Source organism: Electrona antarctica, assembly GCF_951216825.1.
Source record: "Electrona antarctica genome assembly, chromosome: 17".
Taxonomy (NCBI): Eukaryota; Metazoa; Chordata; class Actinopteri; order Myctophiformes; family Myctophidae; genus Electrona; species Electrona antarctica.
Window position 1 is genome coordinate 28,469,045 of NC_136798.1, and position 18,965 is coordinate 28,488,009.

At 42.8% G+C, this 18,965-nt stretch overlaps 2 protein-coding genes across 2 annotated transcripts; both read left to right on the plus strand.

Annotated features, from left to right (window-relative positions):
- The first annotated feature begins 94 nt into the window (after nucleotides 1-94).
- On the plus strand, nucleotides 95-13,416 carry casp8ap2 (caspase 8 associated protein 2). The gene is made up of 10 exons (XM_079526882.1): nucleotides 95-474; nucleotides 2,987-3,069; nucleotides 3,233-3,304; nucleotides 4,095-4,195; nucleotides 4,314-4,388; nucleotides 4,738-4,853; nucleotides 5,124-7,789; nucleotides 9,124-11,929; nucleotides 12,035-12,134; nucleotides 12,237-13,416. Exons 2-10 carry the CDS (start codon nucleotides 3,030-3,032, stop codon nucleotides 12,291-12,293), a joined length of 6,033 nt encoding a protein of 2,010 aa, XP_079383008.1. The 5' UTR covers nucleotides 95-474; nucleotides 2,987-3,029; the 3' UTR covers nucleotides 12,294-13,416.
- Nucleotides 13,417-15,561: 2,145 nt separating this feature from the next.
- gja10b (gap junction protein alpha 10 b) lies at nucleotides 15,562-17,947 on the plus strand (the record flags this gene model as incomplete). Its single annotated transcript, XM_079526359.1, has 2 exons — nucleotides 15,562-16,845; nucleotides 17,909-17,947. The coding sequence occupies 2 exons, from the start codon at nucleotides 15,562-15,564 to the stop codon at nucleotides 17,945-17,947; spliced, it is 1,323 nt and encodes a 440-aa protein (XP_079382485.1).
- Between the last annotated feature and the right edge of the window lie 1,018 nt (nucleotides 17,948-18,965).

The window sequence follows — 18,965 nt, forward strand, 5'->3', positions numbered from 1 at the left end:
GTGTTAAAATCCTGTCCACATGTGAGCAGAGCAGAAACCCTTCCGGGTCGATCTCATGCTGTCGCGTTGGGGCTGACGCCATGAACAGGCGACAACACACTCACTCAGTTTACAGCTCGCTCTGGTGGAGAAGCAACCCAACTGCCCAAAAAGGAAAAGACGCCTTTTTATAAAGCTTTAGACGCTTTTGTCGTCGTCTGATCATTTTCGTGTGGCACCAGATCAGATCTGAACCAGAACCAGAGCGCGAGGTTCTTGTATTTTAGCGTTAGAACGTCTTTGTTTTGGTTGGAAATATCCAGATGGGAAGAAACATTCCTCCTCGCTGACAGCAGACCGCGGGAAATGTCGCTACTTCCTGTACAATGAAGAGTTGGCGCGACAGCCGGAGCCTTTTGTAAACAATAATAACAGCACGGATAAATAGCACAAAACAACGGCCAACTGGATCGTCATTTGTTATTATGAATACTAGTAAGTCCCATGGTCGACATGCAGACGTTGTGGTTTCGTGCTGTTCTCGTACGTGTGTTTGGGTTAGGTGACTTTTAATGCATATGTAAATGGTGGGGTCCTGAGTAGCCCCATATGTGCCCTCTCCCTACGCTCATTCTGTAGCTCCGAGATAGAATGATCGTAGGGAGAGGGCACATATGGGGCTAGGTCCTGAGCAGAGGTTACCACTTCGTACTTTAGGTTATACTTTCAGAATGTTTATCGAATCTACCAGCTTGTAAAGCTGCTAATTTCGTTATTGTTTGTTTGCATATAAATAAAAAATAATATCATGACCAAAAATAGCGACGCCACGCCAGGTTGAAAGTGCAAGGTCCGATCAATGGAGGACATGTCTTGCCTTGTGTTCTGCACAGTAACTTTAGCTAACTTAGAGCTTGCATCGTTAAAATGAAGCCGACAAGCTGTACGTGGGCCAAGCTTGGTTGTTTCCAAACTAGCATGATACAATTTGTGTATGTGATGTATTCCCATGCTTTTTGTTCTTGCTTAATGTAAATCGCTCTGGATTAAGAGCGTCTGCTAAATGCCTAAATTGTACAATAACGCACAACTAAACGGAGGTCGGAAGTGGATCTAAAGTCTTATTAGGTGAAAGTTATCTTGCACTGTGGTGATCTCTTTGTGTCTGAAGTGATTAGTGGCTGTGCTACTGCCTAGCACCGTCCTCTGTTTAGAACATGGATGAATACAGTATGCTACTAGTAACTCTAACTTACTGAGCAGTCCATTGTTGACAAATAAAGTATACCCGATTCGTGGCCAAGCTGCTTGTCATGCTCCAAACTGACACAATCTGTCAATAAGATTGGTTCTCAAACGTTTCATCCATTTGGTTCCATTGTGTACACTAGACTCAGAGTTACAGACCTGTAAGGTTACCCTAGCCCACAGTCCACTTGGGACCCCTTCAAGTAACCCTGAGAGTCCCTGGACCCTAGAACCACTGAATTAGTCTACTGTTATGAAAGATTAAGGAATACTATCGGACGGTATCTTATGTTACTATGAACATGTTCTCTTCATGTTAATTCAATGTCTTTGTTCTTGGGTGGTGGAATTATCCGCACATTGTGTTTTCAGACTACAGTAATTGAGCTGTCAGCGGCAGCCATGTGTTTTTCCTGGGGAAGATGTAGATCTTTAGATAAAAAACAAAATCTAGTATCTAGATATTTAAAAAAAATGTAAAATGTGTAGCTATTTACAATTAGGGCTGTCATAATAATGACATTTCACTTTACAAATTACAATTAATTGTAAGTTGTAACACAAATAAGGGCAATTAATAATAAATGGCACATCGCATCGCCACGGATTGTGAGCTTGTAGATCTGCTATTTCCACTATTTTTGAAAATATATGTACATTTTTTTTCAAGAAATAATTGTGATTATCTCAAAATAATTGCTATTAGGCGATTATGTAATAATTGTGACAGGCCTATTTACAATCCAAATATTTTCTGAGAGTCTCAGGTGATTTATAGCTGAAACCTGAGAATAGCCACACATTGGCCCAACATAAACTGCAGAGGTAAATGTTGACTTTGACACAGTAATGTGTGTTTCACTTCAAATTAGGGATGTAAATTATCGATTAATGCATTAATAGTTAATTGATACGTTTTGATAAGGTTATCGATCGATTAAGCGGTTAGTTGATAGTAAAACTGAGAATCCTAATTTCCCTCAATGTCTAACATACAAATCTACATTTAGCTGATCTACAGAAATAATACAAAAGGCATATTATATTCCTCAATCAAATATTTATGGCATCTTTGTATGTGCGTTCCTCGGCCACACGCACACGCAGACAGCATTACATTCACAGAAAACCACCCAATGATAGAACTGTATAATTTTCCGATTAATTACGATTTAGTTATTAACTGACTACCGACTACCGACTAATGCAGTGATTCAGACAACATGAAAAACATAGCTCTATAACTGAACGTATGTGCAAGTCACCCTTTGATCCCACCACCAAATGAGTTTGACACCCCTGGGTGTCAAAGGGTGTGTATATTAATCTGAAAAACCCCGCCTTCCATTTCCCCCCAAGACCGAGAGGTATAATGTTCCATTACTACCTCGCGCTGTCAAGTCAGATCTCTCTTTAGAAGTGTTAATATTCCAAAGGAGATGCTTGATCAGAAATTAGGACAGAACGTCGGCGTTCTGATCAAAACCATGGAGAGCGCCGTAGATTCAGAGTTAATGGCAAGATTTGTCGGCCCGTAAACAAGGAAGTGAATGGCTGCGCGCATGCAGCGCAAAACATGTCTGGGAGCTCTGACCAAGGCGTTGCCTAGCAATGGGAGCTATCAAAAAATGGATTACAGCGATCCCGTTTTCTATCATTAAAGATCTAGATTCCAGATCTTTCAATCTGTTCTATTGGATTTGTGTGCACTGTGCAGTGTGGATTTTCTCATGAGGCCACTTTCTGCTGTGTTTACCAGGTACCTCATGTGAAGTAAAGTGACCAGAGACAGATTTGAAAGAATGGATGAGATGTACGATGACATGGATGGTGTCCACAGCCGTAAGAAAAAAAATCATATCTTTGTCTAGTTCAGTTTGTAATGGTCCGGAACCCTGCATGAAACCATTCCATTTTGCAATATAATAAATGGCTTATTACACTGTTCCAATGTCAAATGCATGCAACGTTATGTTATTACATTTTCTTCTCTGCCTTCATACAGTCCTAACCACTATGCCCGATGAGGATTCTGTGGATATATATTCTGGGCTGGATAGTCCAATCGTTGTTGCAGGTAAAATTACTGGAACCTAATCTATTTTCTCTATCGGAGCTTTAACCCTTTTCTGTGCAAGAAAAGATTTAAGATTCAGATGCTTTGATAAAGGGCTGAAATATTTCTGTGTTTTTGTTGAAGAATGTGGGAACCCTTTATTTTTTAGATGAATCTATTTTGAGAAATTAGTTGACAATCTAAATTGTGATTCATTTATAAAGAATACATTAACTCTATCTCTACTGCTAGCTGTTAGCATAAACCCCAGTGCCAGCATACGCGTTCACTTTAAAAGACAGTGTTTGCCCGCCCCCCCCCCTACACACTCGTTACACACACACTAGTATCATTGGAACAAGCACACACTCTTTACCTTTCGTCAGAAGCTTTTACATGGCGGCAGCGTCGCGGTACAAAGGCACAAATTCAATCCGAAATGTGGATGGCAGAAAAGGACAGCGACAGTCGGACTTATGGTTTCAAAGTCCAGCTAATCTTGAAGATCATCTAGTATCTCTGGATATTGGATTGTGCCAAATTTTGCACAGATATAGCCCAGGGCATGCTCTAATGATTTAGCTAGGGGCCTTTGGGGTCACAGTGGCAAAATCCATATGGCCACCATTCTCGGGCCCCCTAGCTAAATTATTAGAGCATGCCCTGGACTATATCGGTGCAAAATTTGGCGCTTTTAGATAAATTGGCACCAAATATCCCTAGGCACCTCCACTATGATGGGTTTATTGCTTAGACCCCTTAACAGAGAATCAATCAGTGTAATTAATTGTTTGATGTTCTTTTATTGTAGAGAGGCATTCTCTCCTCTCTCCTCGGCTGAACAAGTCAATGGATTTATATGAAGAAGTGATCGCAGAAGAAGGGCAGAGCAGAGACTCCTCTCACGATGAGGTTTGTCATTTATTTGTTGCTCCGGTATATTTTATTCAAAGGGGCAAGACATGCATTAGTAGAAGGTTAATATATGACCACAAATCAGGTTAAATCATATCTGTTTGTTTCTCTCCAGTTGAAGGCAAGATTTCAAGCAGCTCATAAAACCATTGAAGAGATGCATCAGAGACTAGCGCAGATGGAAACAAAGGTTTGCTTATTTGCTCATCAGCATGCCTAGGGCACTAATCATAACAATGTCATGAGAAATTGTAATTGTGTCAAGTTGAATGTCTTCTGTGAAACATGTTTTTGGAGAAGAAATGGCTCGTCATTTATGTTATTTAACCACTTTCAACCTGAAATTACCTGTCATTATTTAGTGTTTCAAGTAGTGAAAATGGCTGATGTGCAAGCTAACTGCCTCACAATGCATTGTGTAGTAGAGGGCTTGTAGATTGACTTTTCACAGTGTGACAAAAGTATAAAAATATGGTTATATAAGTGATTGAAATATTTACATGATTTTTCACTTTTCACCTTGTTCTCTCCTTCTCTAGAATACAGGGTTGAACACTGAAAACAACCGCCTCAAAAAGAACATCTCTGCGCTGTTGAAAACCGCCAGGCAGGAGGTGTTCAGAAAGGATGAAGAAATTAAGAAGTTGAACAAAAGGTACGTTTTGGGAACATGTTACAGTGGCCCAATTAATTGCATTGAATTGCCCTTTAGATTAACCGAGGGAGATGTAATCAGAGATTGGAATACATTGTAATGTGATTTTTCTTTTCTTAGCTCCAGGGAACTGTCTGTACAAATTGTGCATTTACAATGGTTTTGTGATTTATAATCATGATCAAGATGACATTATTTTCATAATCGTGCAACCTTTGTTGCCTGCACTGATTCATTATCTCTTAATTGACTGTTACAATGTCTCCTCAGTTCAGGGAGAGATTATTCTCGTTATCAACCTCGTATGAATGGAGGGATGGATCCAGGCTCAACCAGAATGACCCCTTCAACCAGCGCCACCAGCAAGCCTCCTCCACCCGAGCCACCTCTGCTGTCATCAGCTGCTCCACCCCCACCTCCTCCACAGTGTCCACCTCAGCCTCCTCCGCCACCATCAGATCCTCCACCCTCACTTCCTCCTCCACCCTCACCTCCCCCTCCACCCTCACCTCCCCCGCCACCTCCTCCGCCTCCAACGACGTCACCCTCCAGGCAAAAACGACATCAAAGGAGTCTGCCTGAGCCTCCTAGTAGAGGAACGGAAGGCTCTACCCATAGGCCTGACCCCTCGTGCATCGATGCGAAACTCACACGGCGGCACTCCCACACCCGGTCATCAAGGGAAGCTGTGGAGAGACAGGCAGATTCTTCTGTCTGCATATCCAGATGCAGTTCGTCATCTGCACTCAGCGAGTTGGATAAACTGAAGCAACCTAAGCACTCCAATACCTTGGTGGAAAAGCAGGCAGATTCTTCTGTTGGCAAATCCAGATGTGGTTCGTCACCTTCACTCATCGAGTTGGACAAACTGAAGCAACCTAAGCACTGGGGCGATAAATGTCAAAACCTAAGAACATCCGAGTGGACAGATCGGAGACACAAAGACAACCTGGAGCCCGGCGGGGAATGCCGCATGCCTGTGAAAACCCGGTCCCATCGAGCAGAGAAGGACAACCTGGAGCCGAACAGGGAATGTAACATGCCTGAGAAAACAAGGTCTCATCGAGCAGAGAAGGATGCAGAGAAGTATGACCTGAAGTCCCATAAAGGGAGAAACCACACAGACAAAGAGCTGCTCCACAGATCCAAGAGTGATCCAAGTGATAAGGTCAAATTCACACCGTCCATTGCTGAACATAGTGGATCTTCCTCTGCTACTGCTAGGAGTCGAGATCTCAGAAGAACCAGGCATGCTGATGGACACAGTAGGAGTACTAGTTCAGACTCTAAGGAGCGGAAGCTGTCCAGCTTGAATCAAAACAGCGAGCGATCCACCAAGCAGAGGAGCGAGGCCAGCCCTCTGCGGGACCGCCAGAGGAAAGAGGAGAGAAGGCGAGGGCAGGGCGATAATGCCAGGCAGGGGGAACACAGGAGCACCTCGTCGGGGAGAAGCAGAGAAAGCGAGAAGAAAAGATCGAAAGAGCACAGCCCAGATAAAATGAAAGACCACAGGAAGAAAAAGGAGAAAAAGCACAAAGGCCATTCTGATGATCCTAAGGTGGCAGAGAGAAGTTCTGTGGAGGAAAATAGTCCAAACAGGAAATTGTGCTTCATGGAAAAACTGAACCTCACCGTTTCACCAATTAAGAAAACATTGCAACCCACAGACAGCAGCCATCAATACACTGCGCCATCCCATGAACTGCCACAAGGTGAACCATTAGACAACTGTGACCTGCCTAATATTGAAGAATGGTGTGTGTTAGATGAAACAGAGAGCAGTTGTTTGGAGATGGAGACGCATGTGGAAGGTGACGAACCTCCAACTACTACTGAAATGGCTGATGAAGAAGCACCCCTGGAAATGCACAAAGTGCAGACTGAAAGTGATGTGGTCAGTGAGCAACTTGAGGATAGTAATCATAAAACCACCTCAGTGTCTACTTTGTCCAAGGCTACAGATGATCAATGTACTGAGAATGTAACCTCAAATGTTCCAGATAGTCATAGTAGCTCAAAAATCACAATAGAAAATATGGACTTTGCTGCAGATGAGAAATGTGTTGACTCTGGAAGTTTAGAGATTCCAACTCGTCTCACTGGTGACGGTGAAAGCATTTCAGAAAACAAGACTTGCAATTCCACAAAAAATTATAAAACTTCACCACAAATAAACACTGAAAGTCCAAATGTGGAGGCTGTTGGCTTTGCTGAACCCATTGAGCTCAGTTCAAGCGTGGAGACCCCAACAACTACAGCTGACACAATTCCACCTGTGGATATGGCCAGAAAAGATCCAGTTGACTTGTGTTCAAGGGACAATCCAGTCTCTGATGCTACTGAACAAGTCGACCCAAAACCTCAACATACCTCACCCTGTGTCCTGCCCAATGTCTGCCAACAACCCCCACCTCCATCGGCTTCATCAAATGCAAATCACGAGAAAGAAACACGCATGGAAGATGGTTCCAAAGATGTGGATGCTGTGTCCAGTTCAGTAAGCCCAGAAGAGCTCCCTAAAACAGCCAGGGTGAGTCTAGATGAGGCCATTTATGTCTTCACTCAGATGGGGAAAGATGGCGATAGTATTGCAAGTGAGCCCAGTTCATCTACGGGCTGCATTGGCGTATCCAAAGTAAGCAGCACAACAGAGGAGATGGCACCTAAAAAGGTGCAAAAAACTCTCAAAAACACGCTTGCTGTGACACCAAAAAAGGACTGCAGTTCTAGCAAAGGTCATCTAGGGAAAGAGAAGAATGTTGAGCCTTCCAGTTGCGTGCCCCTGCTCCATGATGAAGACTCGATGATGCGCATGCTGACCAGCCTGAAGCACATCCCTGACGTCATAAGCCCGCTTCGGAGCCCAATTCAGCAAACCAGGAGAAGTCAGGCGCGCTGTCATGGCAAGCCAGCTCATGTAAAAAGTCTTCACAAAGGTAACAAAATATAAAAAATGCTTTTGACATAGTGGTCATATGGTTAACACCCCAAACGCCCGAGGGTATTTAGGACCATTAAATCAGAGCACCCAGCGATTTGCAGCAACGGAACACATTTCAAGGTGCACCAGGCGCCATCTTGGATGCAGCTGAAGTAGCTAGATGTAGCCAAAACACCCCCGAGGCGATAACGGGAGGTATGATTCATTCTAACGCGACTAGCGACGGGACCGCGATGGGCCGTCAAAAACATAATCTTTGGTTAGTATTGGACGGATTGATTTAGATAAAGAGTTATTCACGTTTTAAGATTTTCAATCTCATCCACTAAAATGGGGGGGGGGGACATTTTGGATCACGTCCCAACCGGAAATTACATTGAATGTTGCCCAACAGGCGCTCCCAGCCTGTAGAGTGGTGCGCTCGGTTATGATATCAATAAAGTTCCGTCTTGTGATTAATCTCCGCCCTGAGCGTCCAGCGTTACTATTTGATAGGACGGAGACCTCCGTTTATGCCGCTCAGGGGTGTTTCACTTTAAGACACTTCTCAGTTCATCGTCATGTCTACTTAGACTATTGGATGTACCCTGGACAGTTTTTAAGCTGCTTCATTCAATATGTTGATATTAAGACATGCCACCCTCCTATATAAGCCTGATCAACATCAAACTCAACATTAACCATGTTATATTATTGAAAACACTATTTTTATTTTCTAATGTTGGACAAAAATGTAATAAAACATGGGACATGTGAGTCTCACTTGGTTAACATGGAGCTGAATTTGAATGGATAGGCAAGTAGTAGATAGGCAAGGGGCTGGTCGAATGAATATCTAAATATTGAATCAAACAAAAAGATAATAATGAAATGCCCCTTTCAGATAATCCTTTTTTGCTGTAAAGGAAAATCTGATTCAGTTCAATGAGCTTGAATGCAAATTCTTTAGGCAATCTGGCCATTTCAATTTGAGATGTCTTGTGTGCAAGTGGAATTGTTGGCCTAATAGCCTCCAGAATCAGTAGGAGTCATCGTCATTGGCAATCCAAGTTTTATTTGGGCTGACCAACAGAAATATTGTTAAGGGATGGATAAATAAATATTAGAATAGGATACAACATGGAGATAGTAATATTGTTGAATTATATAACTGAGGAAGATTAGAAAGAATATGCCGATATTAATATCATATATTGATGTTTGTTTGCCAAATTTCATGAGGGCACTCATGACCCTACCACATTCCAAGACATTCTCATTAGTTATTTTGCAGTACTATTACATCATTTGATGCCAACGTAAAATGATGTCTTTGTCTCCCCTTTGCAGAATTCTCCAGCACAGCGGATGGCGTCAATTCCACAAAGTTGGGGGTGAACAAAGAGAACAAGCATCCAAGTTCTCTTAAACACGAATCACACAAAAAAGCGGACAATATCTCAGGTGTTCCTTCCAGTCTCGCTGACATGGAATTGGAGGAAGGAGAGCTCATCAGTGCAAGTGAGGAAGAAGCTACTACACCTTCTCCTCTTCCCTCTCCCAAGGTGCCTGAAGCAGCGAGGCCCACCACGGACGAGGAGAGTCCCCAGTCGGCCTCTAGGTCTTCCAAAAAGATATGCCGCAAACGGGTTGTTTCAAAAGAAAGGAGTGAAGCTGAGGCCACCGTGACGGACAGCCCCACATCATTTAATAGGCGCTTCAAAATCGTTTGTCCAACAGCTTCCTCTACCCCTTTCTCCAGCATGGAAGAAGTAATGGATACTTTCAAGACAGTGCGTTATCAGATGAGAAAAAAGTACATGAAGAAACACAAAACTTTCCCAAAGAAGACCTTCTATGGAACAATGGAGAATTACCACACATCTTTTTTAGAGTTTGTGGATGGTGCCAAACTTGACAACGTATGCAGTCAAGTGGTAGAGCTGAAATCCAAGCTTCGGAATATGTTCAACACTGTCTTTAAGAAACTGTCAACCAATGGTATTGTCAACCGCATCTTTGTTCAGCAGCCCCCTAATATGAAGCAGAAATTGTGGGACTTTGTCAATGTTCAACTTGACTACCTTTTCCAGGACATTCATGACACACTGGTCAGCTATTGTAAGCCAACAGAGGGAAACCATACAGAAAAAGTAGGAAACCACCCTGAAAAAGCAAACAGTAAGGACAAGGAGCCTAGCAGAAAGAAGAAAACACCCAAACGTTCTCCTTCACGTGTGCTTCCAAATTTTAGAAGTCCACAAAAGGATAAGAAATGTGTTCAAACCGCCATGAAGAGAATCACGCCTCATTTCATTGCCCCTTGCAAGACAGGCCTTGGGAGTAGAGGTAAAGACATCAGAATGACCCAGGTGGGAAAGGACGGTTATCCTGAGGCTCGGCCTAGTACGCAATCTCTGGTGGAATTCAAAAGTATTAATACAACTCCAGATAAAAGGAGCAGGACATCTCTGGTTCTCTCTCAAAATAGCTCTTTTCAAGACAGGGGAGATTTTGAAATACTCACGGAACAGCAAGCGACCAGCCTAACATTCAACCTAGCCAGGGACTCACAAATGGGGGAAATATTTAAGTGTCTTTTACAAGGATCTGACCTGCTAGAGAATAGTGCGTCTGCTGGGGACGGCACTGCCAGTGCTGCCTGGACCTTCGGTACCCCAAGGAAAGATTCTCTACCTGGAGACAGTCTCATTAGCATTACCACCCCAATTAAATTTACGTCTCCATCCAAATTCACCACTCCCTCCAAACTTATCGCAAGATGGCCAAGCATTTCGCCAGGCCGGATGTTCTCTGCACAGTCAAAATTTCAGCACCCGTTAAATCCGGCTTTGTTTGACGACAACTGTTTATTAGAGGTGCCCTCAGTCAGCACGGCAATGCCACGGTCCAGTATGGCGCAACAGAGGACCTTTTCCATTCTAGCAGAAGATCTGGCCGTCTCTCTTACTATTCCATCGCCCCTCAAGTCTGACAGTCACCTCAGCTTCCTGCAGGATTATCCAATGACCATGGAGCTGATTTCCACTCCAGAGAGCGTCCTCAGTGCTCACTTGAGCGAGGACGCCATGCAGGACTGCGAGGACGCCTCGGAGCACGACATTCACCTCTCACTCTCGGACAACTCCAGCTGTGCGTCCAGTAGCAGCATGACCATGGAGACGCTAGCCATGCCCTTGTTCCAGTTCAAGCCTCACTTGCCGATGCAGGCGGTGGTGATGGAGAACTCCAACGATCACTTCATCCTGAAGATCCGCCAGGCAGCCGCAGACGGCGATGTCACCCTCACCGCTGACGACAGCTTGAGTCGAACATTAACGGAGGAAGAAGCCAACACTAGAGAGACGCCTACTCCGCAAGGTGTTTCACCACCTCCGTCGTCAGATGAGTCTCATAAAAGGACAAATTCCTCATCAAGTGTTTCGTCAGACGATTCCTCAGGGAAAATGGAGAGCACCTCCAGAACTCTCCCACCTTCAATTAACGGCTTGAACATCCCCACAGAAAGCTCTGAATCAAAGCGAAGCAGCAAAATCCCGCCACCACGTTTGGCAGACTCGTCAAGCGACGAAATGGAGAGTTCAACGATGTCCGAAAGAACCCTGTGCATTGTAGAGGACCTAGGCAGCACGCCAGAGAGTAGTGACAGAAAGTCTAGTGGGATTTGCAAAAAACGGAAGAAGCACCAGGAAAAATCTAACTCAAAGCGGGTCAAAAAGGAGGAGAAAGTCTCGTATGATTCCAAAAGGAAAACGAAAATCCCCTCTAAAGCTCATCCACGTTCAGCTCATGGCCTGAACGACCTCACAGAAAGCTCAGAATCAAAGCGAAGCAACAACGTCCCGCCATCACGCCTGTTGGACTCATCAGGCGACGAAATGCCACGTTCAATGGTGGCTGAAACGACCCCAAGAAAAAAACGGAAGCACCACCAAGACAAATCTAAATCAAAGCGAGCCAAAAAGGAAGAGAACAAGAAAGCAAAGGTCTCCAAAAGTCCAAAGGACAAAGCGAAGAAAAGATCAAAGGAAGAGAAGAGTGGAGACAAATCCCCATCTCCACCACTATCCCCTAACACTCTGTCAGCCAAGAATGTCATCAGGAAAAAGGGAGAAGTAGTGATGGCATGGACCAGGTTAGTGAGCAGCATATTTAAATGTTCACCTACTTTGAAAATGGTTTTAAAAAGACATCAAAGTATCATTATGAAAAGTCCTAATTGTCTGTCTTGTTTTTAAAGAGATGAAGATCGAGCCATTCTTCTTGACCTCAAAATGAGAGGCGCTTCACGAGAAACATTCTCTGCATTGAGCGAAAAGATTAACAAGCCAGCAAGTCAGGTATGTCTGACACAGCGCATTCTCATGGCTTCATGGCTTGATAATACTGATGTTTGTAGTCCTCATGAGAGCTAGCCTAACTATTTTCCTTTTTCTCTTCAGATTGCTGAGAGGTTTTCTCAACTCATGAAGCTTTTTAAGAAGCAAGGGACAAGCTGATTCCTATGAGAATGAATGGATGTGTGAAAGTGTTTTAAATTATAAAATGTTGTTAGTGTATTGGGCCATTCACACAGGAATGTTTTGTCTTTTTCAATCTCTCTATATGGGTCCTCCTCACTAATGCCATTTCTGTTGCCAAGGTGGACTATGGGGTTGGTTCAAAATGTTTCCTTCTGATGATTTGTGGTAATTTCAAACAATATGCAGGTTTCTGAACTGTCCACAGCCCCCCTCTGAGTGAGTAGACAGAATTGGTGCAATCATCATTCATATGGCCTGTCAAGTGATCTTTGATTTTCAAGACAGACTTAGTTGCAAGTTTCTGGCCAGGATAATTGCAGATGGGTCAATGCTTTCCATATCCTGTAGAGAGAAGACTTTCTGCAAAGTCAGTCACCTGTGCATATTTGTTTCCTACTCACTGGTGGTCTACAATCACACACTTCTGTCTTTTATAAATGGGCTTCCAGTGAGAATAGAATGACTCTAGCTACCATGGCTACAGCCTACAGGCTCTTATTTACATGTTAGGTGTGTTCCGTTTTGTTCATGTGCAGGAACATACGTTACTCCAAATTTGGAAAATTAAGAAACAAGGTAAAAAGGTCAACACAAAGGGCTATTTGACTTGCATAATTGCAGTCAATGTTTTTTTAATTGCATGCTTAGCCTTTTTAACACAGCCTATCTCTATTGCAGTGTTCTTTCTTTCTACCATATGTTTTTGTGGAAAGGTTTCTATAATGCAGTTTTGTGCAATACTCATAAAGTAATTTCTGTTGACCTTGACGGTGTCTAAATCTATTTGCCTCATTTGAAGAATATAAATCTGTTCTACTTGATTTTCTTTTCTTGTTTTTTCCTGAATTCATGCTGTGAGCCCTAGCAGACCGTCTGGACCATATGACATAAAAATACTATTTTATAAGCAATCTGTAAAAATGTGAAGTGGGTGTGGGGTGTGGTGTGGTGTTGCTGAAGGTTGATAATCTTTTCTTGTCTATATGTTAATAGAAATGAATGTGTTGCTTCTTAATTATTCCTTCATTTGTGAACAATGTTGAAGCAACAATGTGAATATTGTACATATTTCTTCACTGAAAATAAACATTTATTTATTTATCCTTGTGATTATTTAACTAGGTTTAATACTTTATACTGTAACTTTTCTGTGATTAGTGTTGCAGCATTTCCTATGTGTGCCACTTAGCCCACAAAACGAAGCTACATTTTGACTGCTGTATTTAAAATCTGGGTTAAGATAACATGATGAGCATTTACCATCTTTTGGACTTTGATAGGCTACCATGTTTTACCATGATTTCATGGTTAGATTTATGGCATAGATTAACCATATAAACCCTAGTGTCCCTATTCTGGTCATGCCAATATTAATATTCACTGAATATAGCTGATCTAGCTCACATGTCGACGCGACACATGAGTTTGTAGACCAGTGGTTCTCAACCTGTGGTGGGTCGGAAATCCCCACATGATTTTAGGTGGGTCTCCACATGACTGATTAGTTGCAATTTAAGGACTTTTTAATACCTTTTAAGAAAATAAGACCATTACTGTATCAAAAGTATTCAACAAACTACCGTATACTTCAACTGGTCAAACATTGGCCAAATTGTCAAATGTAAGTAAGAGGCAAAAATTGTGAAAATAGATCTACAAGCTCAAGCACAGCACCACTCAAAAAATGTAAATAATCTTGGCGGCCCCCCGAGGGGTCGTGACTCCCAGATTGAGAACCCCTGGTGTAGACAACCTATTTTCAGAGATTTGGTGCAGAACGAAAAAAGAACAGGATTAAGTATAGAACCCTGGTGACGTCGGTCTGTGAAGGATTTAAGTGGTTAAATGAATAAAATCAGAGATTAATGATTTGAAATTACTGTTACAGCCATATTAACTGAATTTAATTTAATTTAAGAAAAAAAAGCTTTGGTTGTCGTACTTTACTTTACTGGAGTATTTACATTTTCAATACTTTTACTTCTACTCCACTACATTTAAGAGTCAAATATTGTACTTTTACTCCACTACAATTATTTGAAAACATACATTAAACGCTTCAGCCCTATAGGCTACTGTATATATTTTGTACATTTTAAATTCCAGACTTTTACTTGTAACAGAGCATTTCTACATTGCAGTATTTAATGCTGGTACTTTTGTTGTTTGTTTTGTACTTTTGTTGTCAACAACATCACAATAAAATATCTACAACACAACAGCATTCTGACGTGCCACTGGTAGGCAGTGCAATGAGTTGTACAGTACAGTCATGACATATATATTCCCAAAGTGGGCCACCAAGCATGGAAATTGAGGCCACTGCCTACGGGTGCCATGATGACCTGCTGGATTCAATCAGCTACTACCATAGAAGTCAAGACAACCAAACTTGAGTTCAGTGCGTACCTGATTTGGGTTCGATGCCTGGTACTTCAAGCTATTAAAAAAGAAAGAAAATAAATAAAAGAAACTACAAAAAAATACATAAATGATAGGCAACAAAATCAAATGTACAGGCTAGGCCCACTGTGGATAATTGATAATTGATAAGTTGATAAGTGTCAGCCACTGACATTGCGTTAAAATAGTGATAGGACTTTAACCACTCAAGCATTATTTTATATTTTCAAAAATCTTCTGAAATAGCCATTGATCAACTATGGTTGCAATTTTAGTTTTTAAATATTTTAAGAGAATTAAATGGTTAAGGCAGGTTAAAGACTCAAGTTTGTAAGATCACTATAGGTTATGCTGAGAAATAATAATAGATAATAGGCTAATAATAATTTAGTTTTAAAGATAAAAATAGCATGACTGTGTATTGACTTGATATCCTGCTGTACAGTGGTGGCAGGGGGGGGGGGGGGGGGGCAGTTAACCTTGGGGCATTATTTATCACGTGGTCAATCAATGATTTCATTCTATAGCCCTAGTTTGCATTGAGAAGGACAGTAGTGAATATTCTGGTGCAATGCATAGAGTGAAGCGGGGTGTCAGCTGGCTTCCATGGACCAACAAGAAACCCTAATGTAGGCTTATCAATTAAGGTGAACAAGGTTGAGTGAAGTGGAGAAAAGGTCCTCGAAATACTGTAAGTATTTTATATCTTTTTAAAAAATCATCTTTGTTTGGTATTGCTGATTAAGCAGAGCAACATGATCCCAGTGAAACTCTTTTAAAATGACCACTTGTGCTTTCTCCTCGGGCACTTTACAGCGAAATAGTTATGTGACACAACAAGATGGGGGACTGGAATCTCTTGGGCGGCATCTTAGAAGAGGTCCACATACACTCCACCATCGTGGGGAAGATCTGGCTCACCATCCTGTTCATCTTCCGGATGCTCGTTGTCGGCGTGGCCGCCGAGGACGTGTGGGACGACGAACAGAGTGAGTTTGTCTGCAACACGGATCAGCCCGGGTGCAAGAATGTGTGCTACGACAAGGCTTTCCCCATATCCCTCATCCGCTACTGGGTGCTACAGATCATATTTGTGTCCTCGCCGTCGCTGGTGTACATGGGCCACGCGCTATACCGCCTGAGGGTCCTGGACAAGGAGAGGCACAAGAAGAAAGTAATTTTAAAGGCCCAGCCGGAGGGGACAGACCCTGTCCAGGACGCGAACAAGAGGATCGAGCTCAAGAGGCTGGATGAGCAGAAGAGACAGAGGAAAGCTCCGCTCAGGGGCTCCCTGCTGCGCACATACGTATTCCATATCTTGACCCGGTCTGTGGTGGAAGTGGGCTTCATTATTGGCCAGTGTGCACTTTATGGCATCGGTCTTAGCCCTCTGTACAAATGTGAGAGGTTCCCTTGTCCCAATAGCGTAGACTGTTTTGTGTCGAGGTCAACGGAGAAGAACATTTTCATGATCTTCATGCTCGTCATTGCCGGGGTGTCTTTGTTCCTGAATCTCCTAGAGATATTCCACCTCGGAGTGAAAAAAATCAAGCGGAGTCTGTACGGATACAAAACCAGAGACGGCGAAAGCCTATCTAGGTCAAAGGAAACCCTTCAACATCAGGGGAGGCCAAGCATCATCAATAACGCGTCCTCCAAAGCCGGGCAGCTGCCCAGACAATCACGGCTGCAAAGCCATGATATTCAAGGTCTGCAGCTGGGGGCCACAGGCCGCCGATGCACCTTGGAGAACAACAGGAACAACTCATGCAGCAGCGATGCAGAGTCCAATGGGCCTCACAGGGATGTTCACCCGAGGTGCAGTGGGGCACATCCACGGCCTTCCCTCATGGAGACACCACATGGAGATGTCCTGCGGAACCTACAGCGCAAATATAGCAGGGGCAAGGCCTGCAAGGACTTAAGTGACTTGAGTGACTCTGCCGACAGTGTTCCCTTCCCCGTTGCCAGGAAAGCTAGTTTCATGTCACGGGGAATGTCTGAACACACTGTCACAAGTTCATCTAATAGTGGAGATACTCAGAGTGGAAAAGACATTGAGGCACAACGCCTGTCGCAAGGGGAGAGCGAGCCCACAACCCCCCCTCCACCAGTCAGAAGGATGGTAAGCAGTAAGCACTTACAGTAGGCCACTGTGCGCAAACTAGCAGGCACACTATCATCATAGTTTGCCAAAAGTAGGGTGACACAGTGTCTCTGAGGTTAGCACGGTAGCCCCACAGTGAGAAGGTCCCGAGTTCAAATCTGGTTCATGATGGGTTTCCACAACAAAAGAGGTGAAGCAGTGGGCATCCACTGGCTATAGGGTCAGTGTCAGTGCACTGACACGAGTATGCCCCTATATTCACCTCTTTTGTTGTGGAAAGTGGAAACCCATTTGAACCGGATTTGAACTCGAGACCTTCTCACTGAGGGGCTACCGTGTCCGTGCTAACCTCAGAGACACTGTAATCCTACTAGATGGGTCAACTCAACAACCACGGAGATCAATAAAGTAGAACCAAATGAGTGCACATTAAAGCCCTGCTTGTGCTGCCAGTTATTAGTGCCAATCCTGGATCCAATATATCTTTCAAAGTGAATAAACAATATTTGCTGAATGAATATTGTATGTTCTCTGAATGAGTAACACATATTGTAAACAACAGCAAAAGCTATAAAGTGAAGTTAAATTAAGTACAATAATTTAAAAGAGAAAATAAGTGTAAAAAGTGGTCACAGGGTCATTAAAATGAGCTGGGCTCATCCGCTGGGGTGCATGAATGGAATTTGAATGTGTGCCTTGCCTTGTGGCCTAGGATTGGGGCTAGAAGAAAGTTCATGTGGTCACCAAAATCAGTAGGGTTCATCTTTTAGCACGAATCAGGGTGCACACTGCACAGTATATTTTCCGATATCTTGTTTGGGACAAAATTACTGGATGGACCGACCAGCTGACGGCCATCCCTGCCACTAGCAGAGCTAAATAGAAATATATTGGAAGGCTAGACAAAAGCAATCCCCCATCCTTTCAGGAAGACCAGGGAGCCTAATACAGTACATATTGTCCAGGGTTGTCCATCCAGTGCAGTCTGAGGCATATGAAATGTGACAAACTAATGATTTTTTGATGTTTTTTTTGGCGTGTGGTCAATAACCTTTATGCTGTGTGTGCTTGTCTCTTTCAGAGCATGATTCTGGAGCTGTCATCCATCATGAAAAAGTAAACAAAAATATAGAAGACTATGGGAATCATAAAGGGACCCTGAACCTTTGCAAAGCGAAAACCATCCTGTTTATTGGTTGTTTGTTTGTTTGTTTGATGATGACATATTATGTACTGTAGTGTGCATTCATTGGTGGGAAAAGCTTCACTTCAATTATGTTATGATTACTAATGTACCTCAAGCCTGTGATACCATCATTCATCCAAAGGGGAATCCCCATGGCCAAGGAGATGTTCAACTTCTGGTCCTCAGGGCTACTTAATGTTTATGTAACACAAAACGCAAAAGAAATATCTGCAGTATGACGTATGTTTTACATTTACTGGTATATTATAATAGGTCCAAACAAGTTATTTTTAAAAAGAGGAACTAACCAGGTGCTCAACGGAGATAGCAAAACGTGATAATGATAAAAAGGTGCTCACATGGATGAAAAACGGGATCAAGAGATAAAGAGAGAGGATCCGGGCACTCAAAGTTAAAAACGAGGAACGCCTTTATTGAATTAAAAAGGCAACTGCCAACATGTTTTCGACCAACAAGGTCTTCATCAGGGCAAGAATTGCCCTGACCAATAAAGTATATAGGGTTTAAGTGGTTAAATAAGGCTAATATACTTTAAAAAGTCTGAATTGATAGGCTTGTCCTATGGCCACCACGCACCAGTCAGCACATTAATCTTTATAAAGGCACATTCTTTGATCCAAGTGGTATAGAACCCCACCACCAAAAATAATAACTGGACCTCTAGTGTTGAGAAAAGGAGCCAAAAATAAACAGATATTTCTTTGTTAAAATAAGTGTTAAATAGATAGATATGTGGATAGTAATCATTGCTATTGACTAGAGTGTTTGTTCAGCCCTTAGCCTGGCATGGTCAGAATAATATCACTGTGTAGATTAGTCTGGAACTTCGGTGTGGAAGATTTATTTCCAAGGGGTGGTTACAAACAGATTCCAACGTCACAGCAAACAGCAAAAAAAAGTCTCACTTTGAATAGTGGGCTCAGATTGGTCA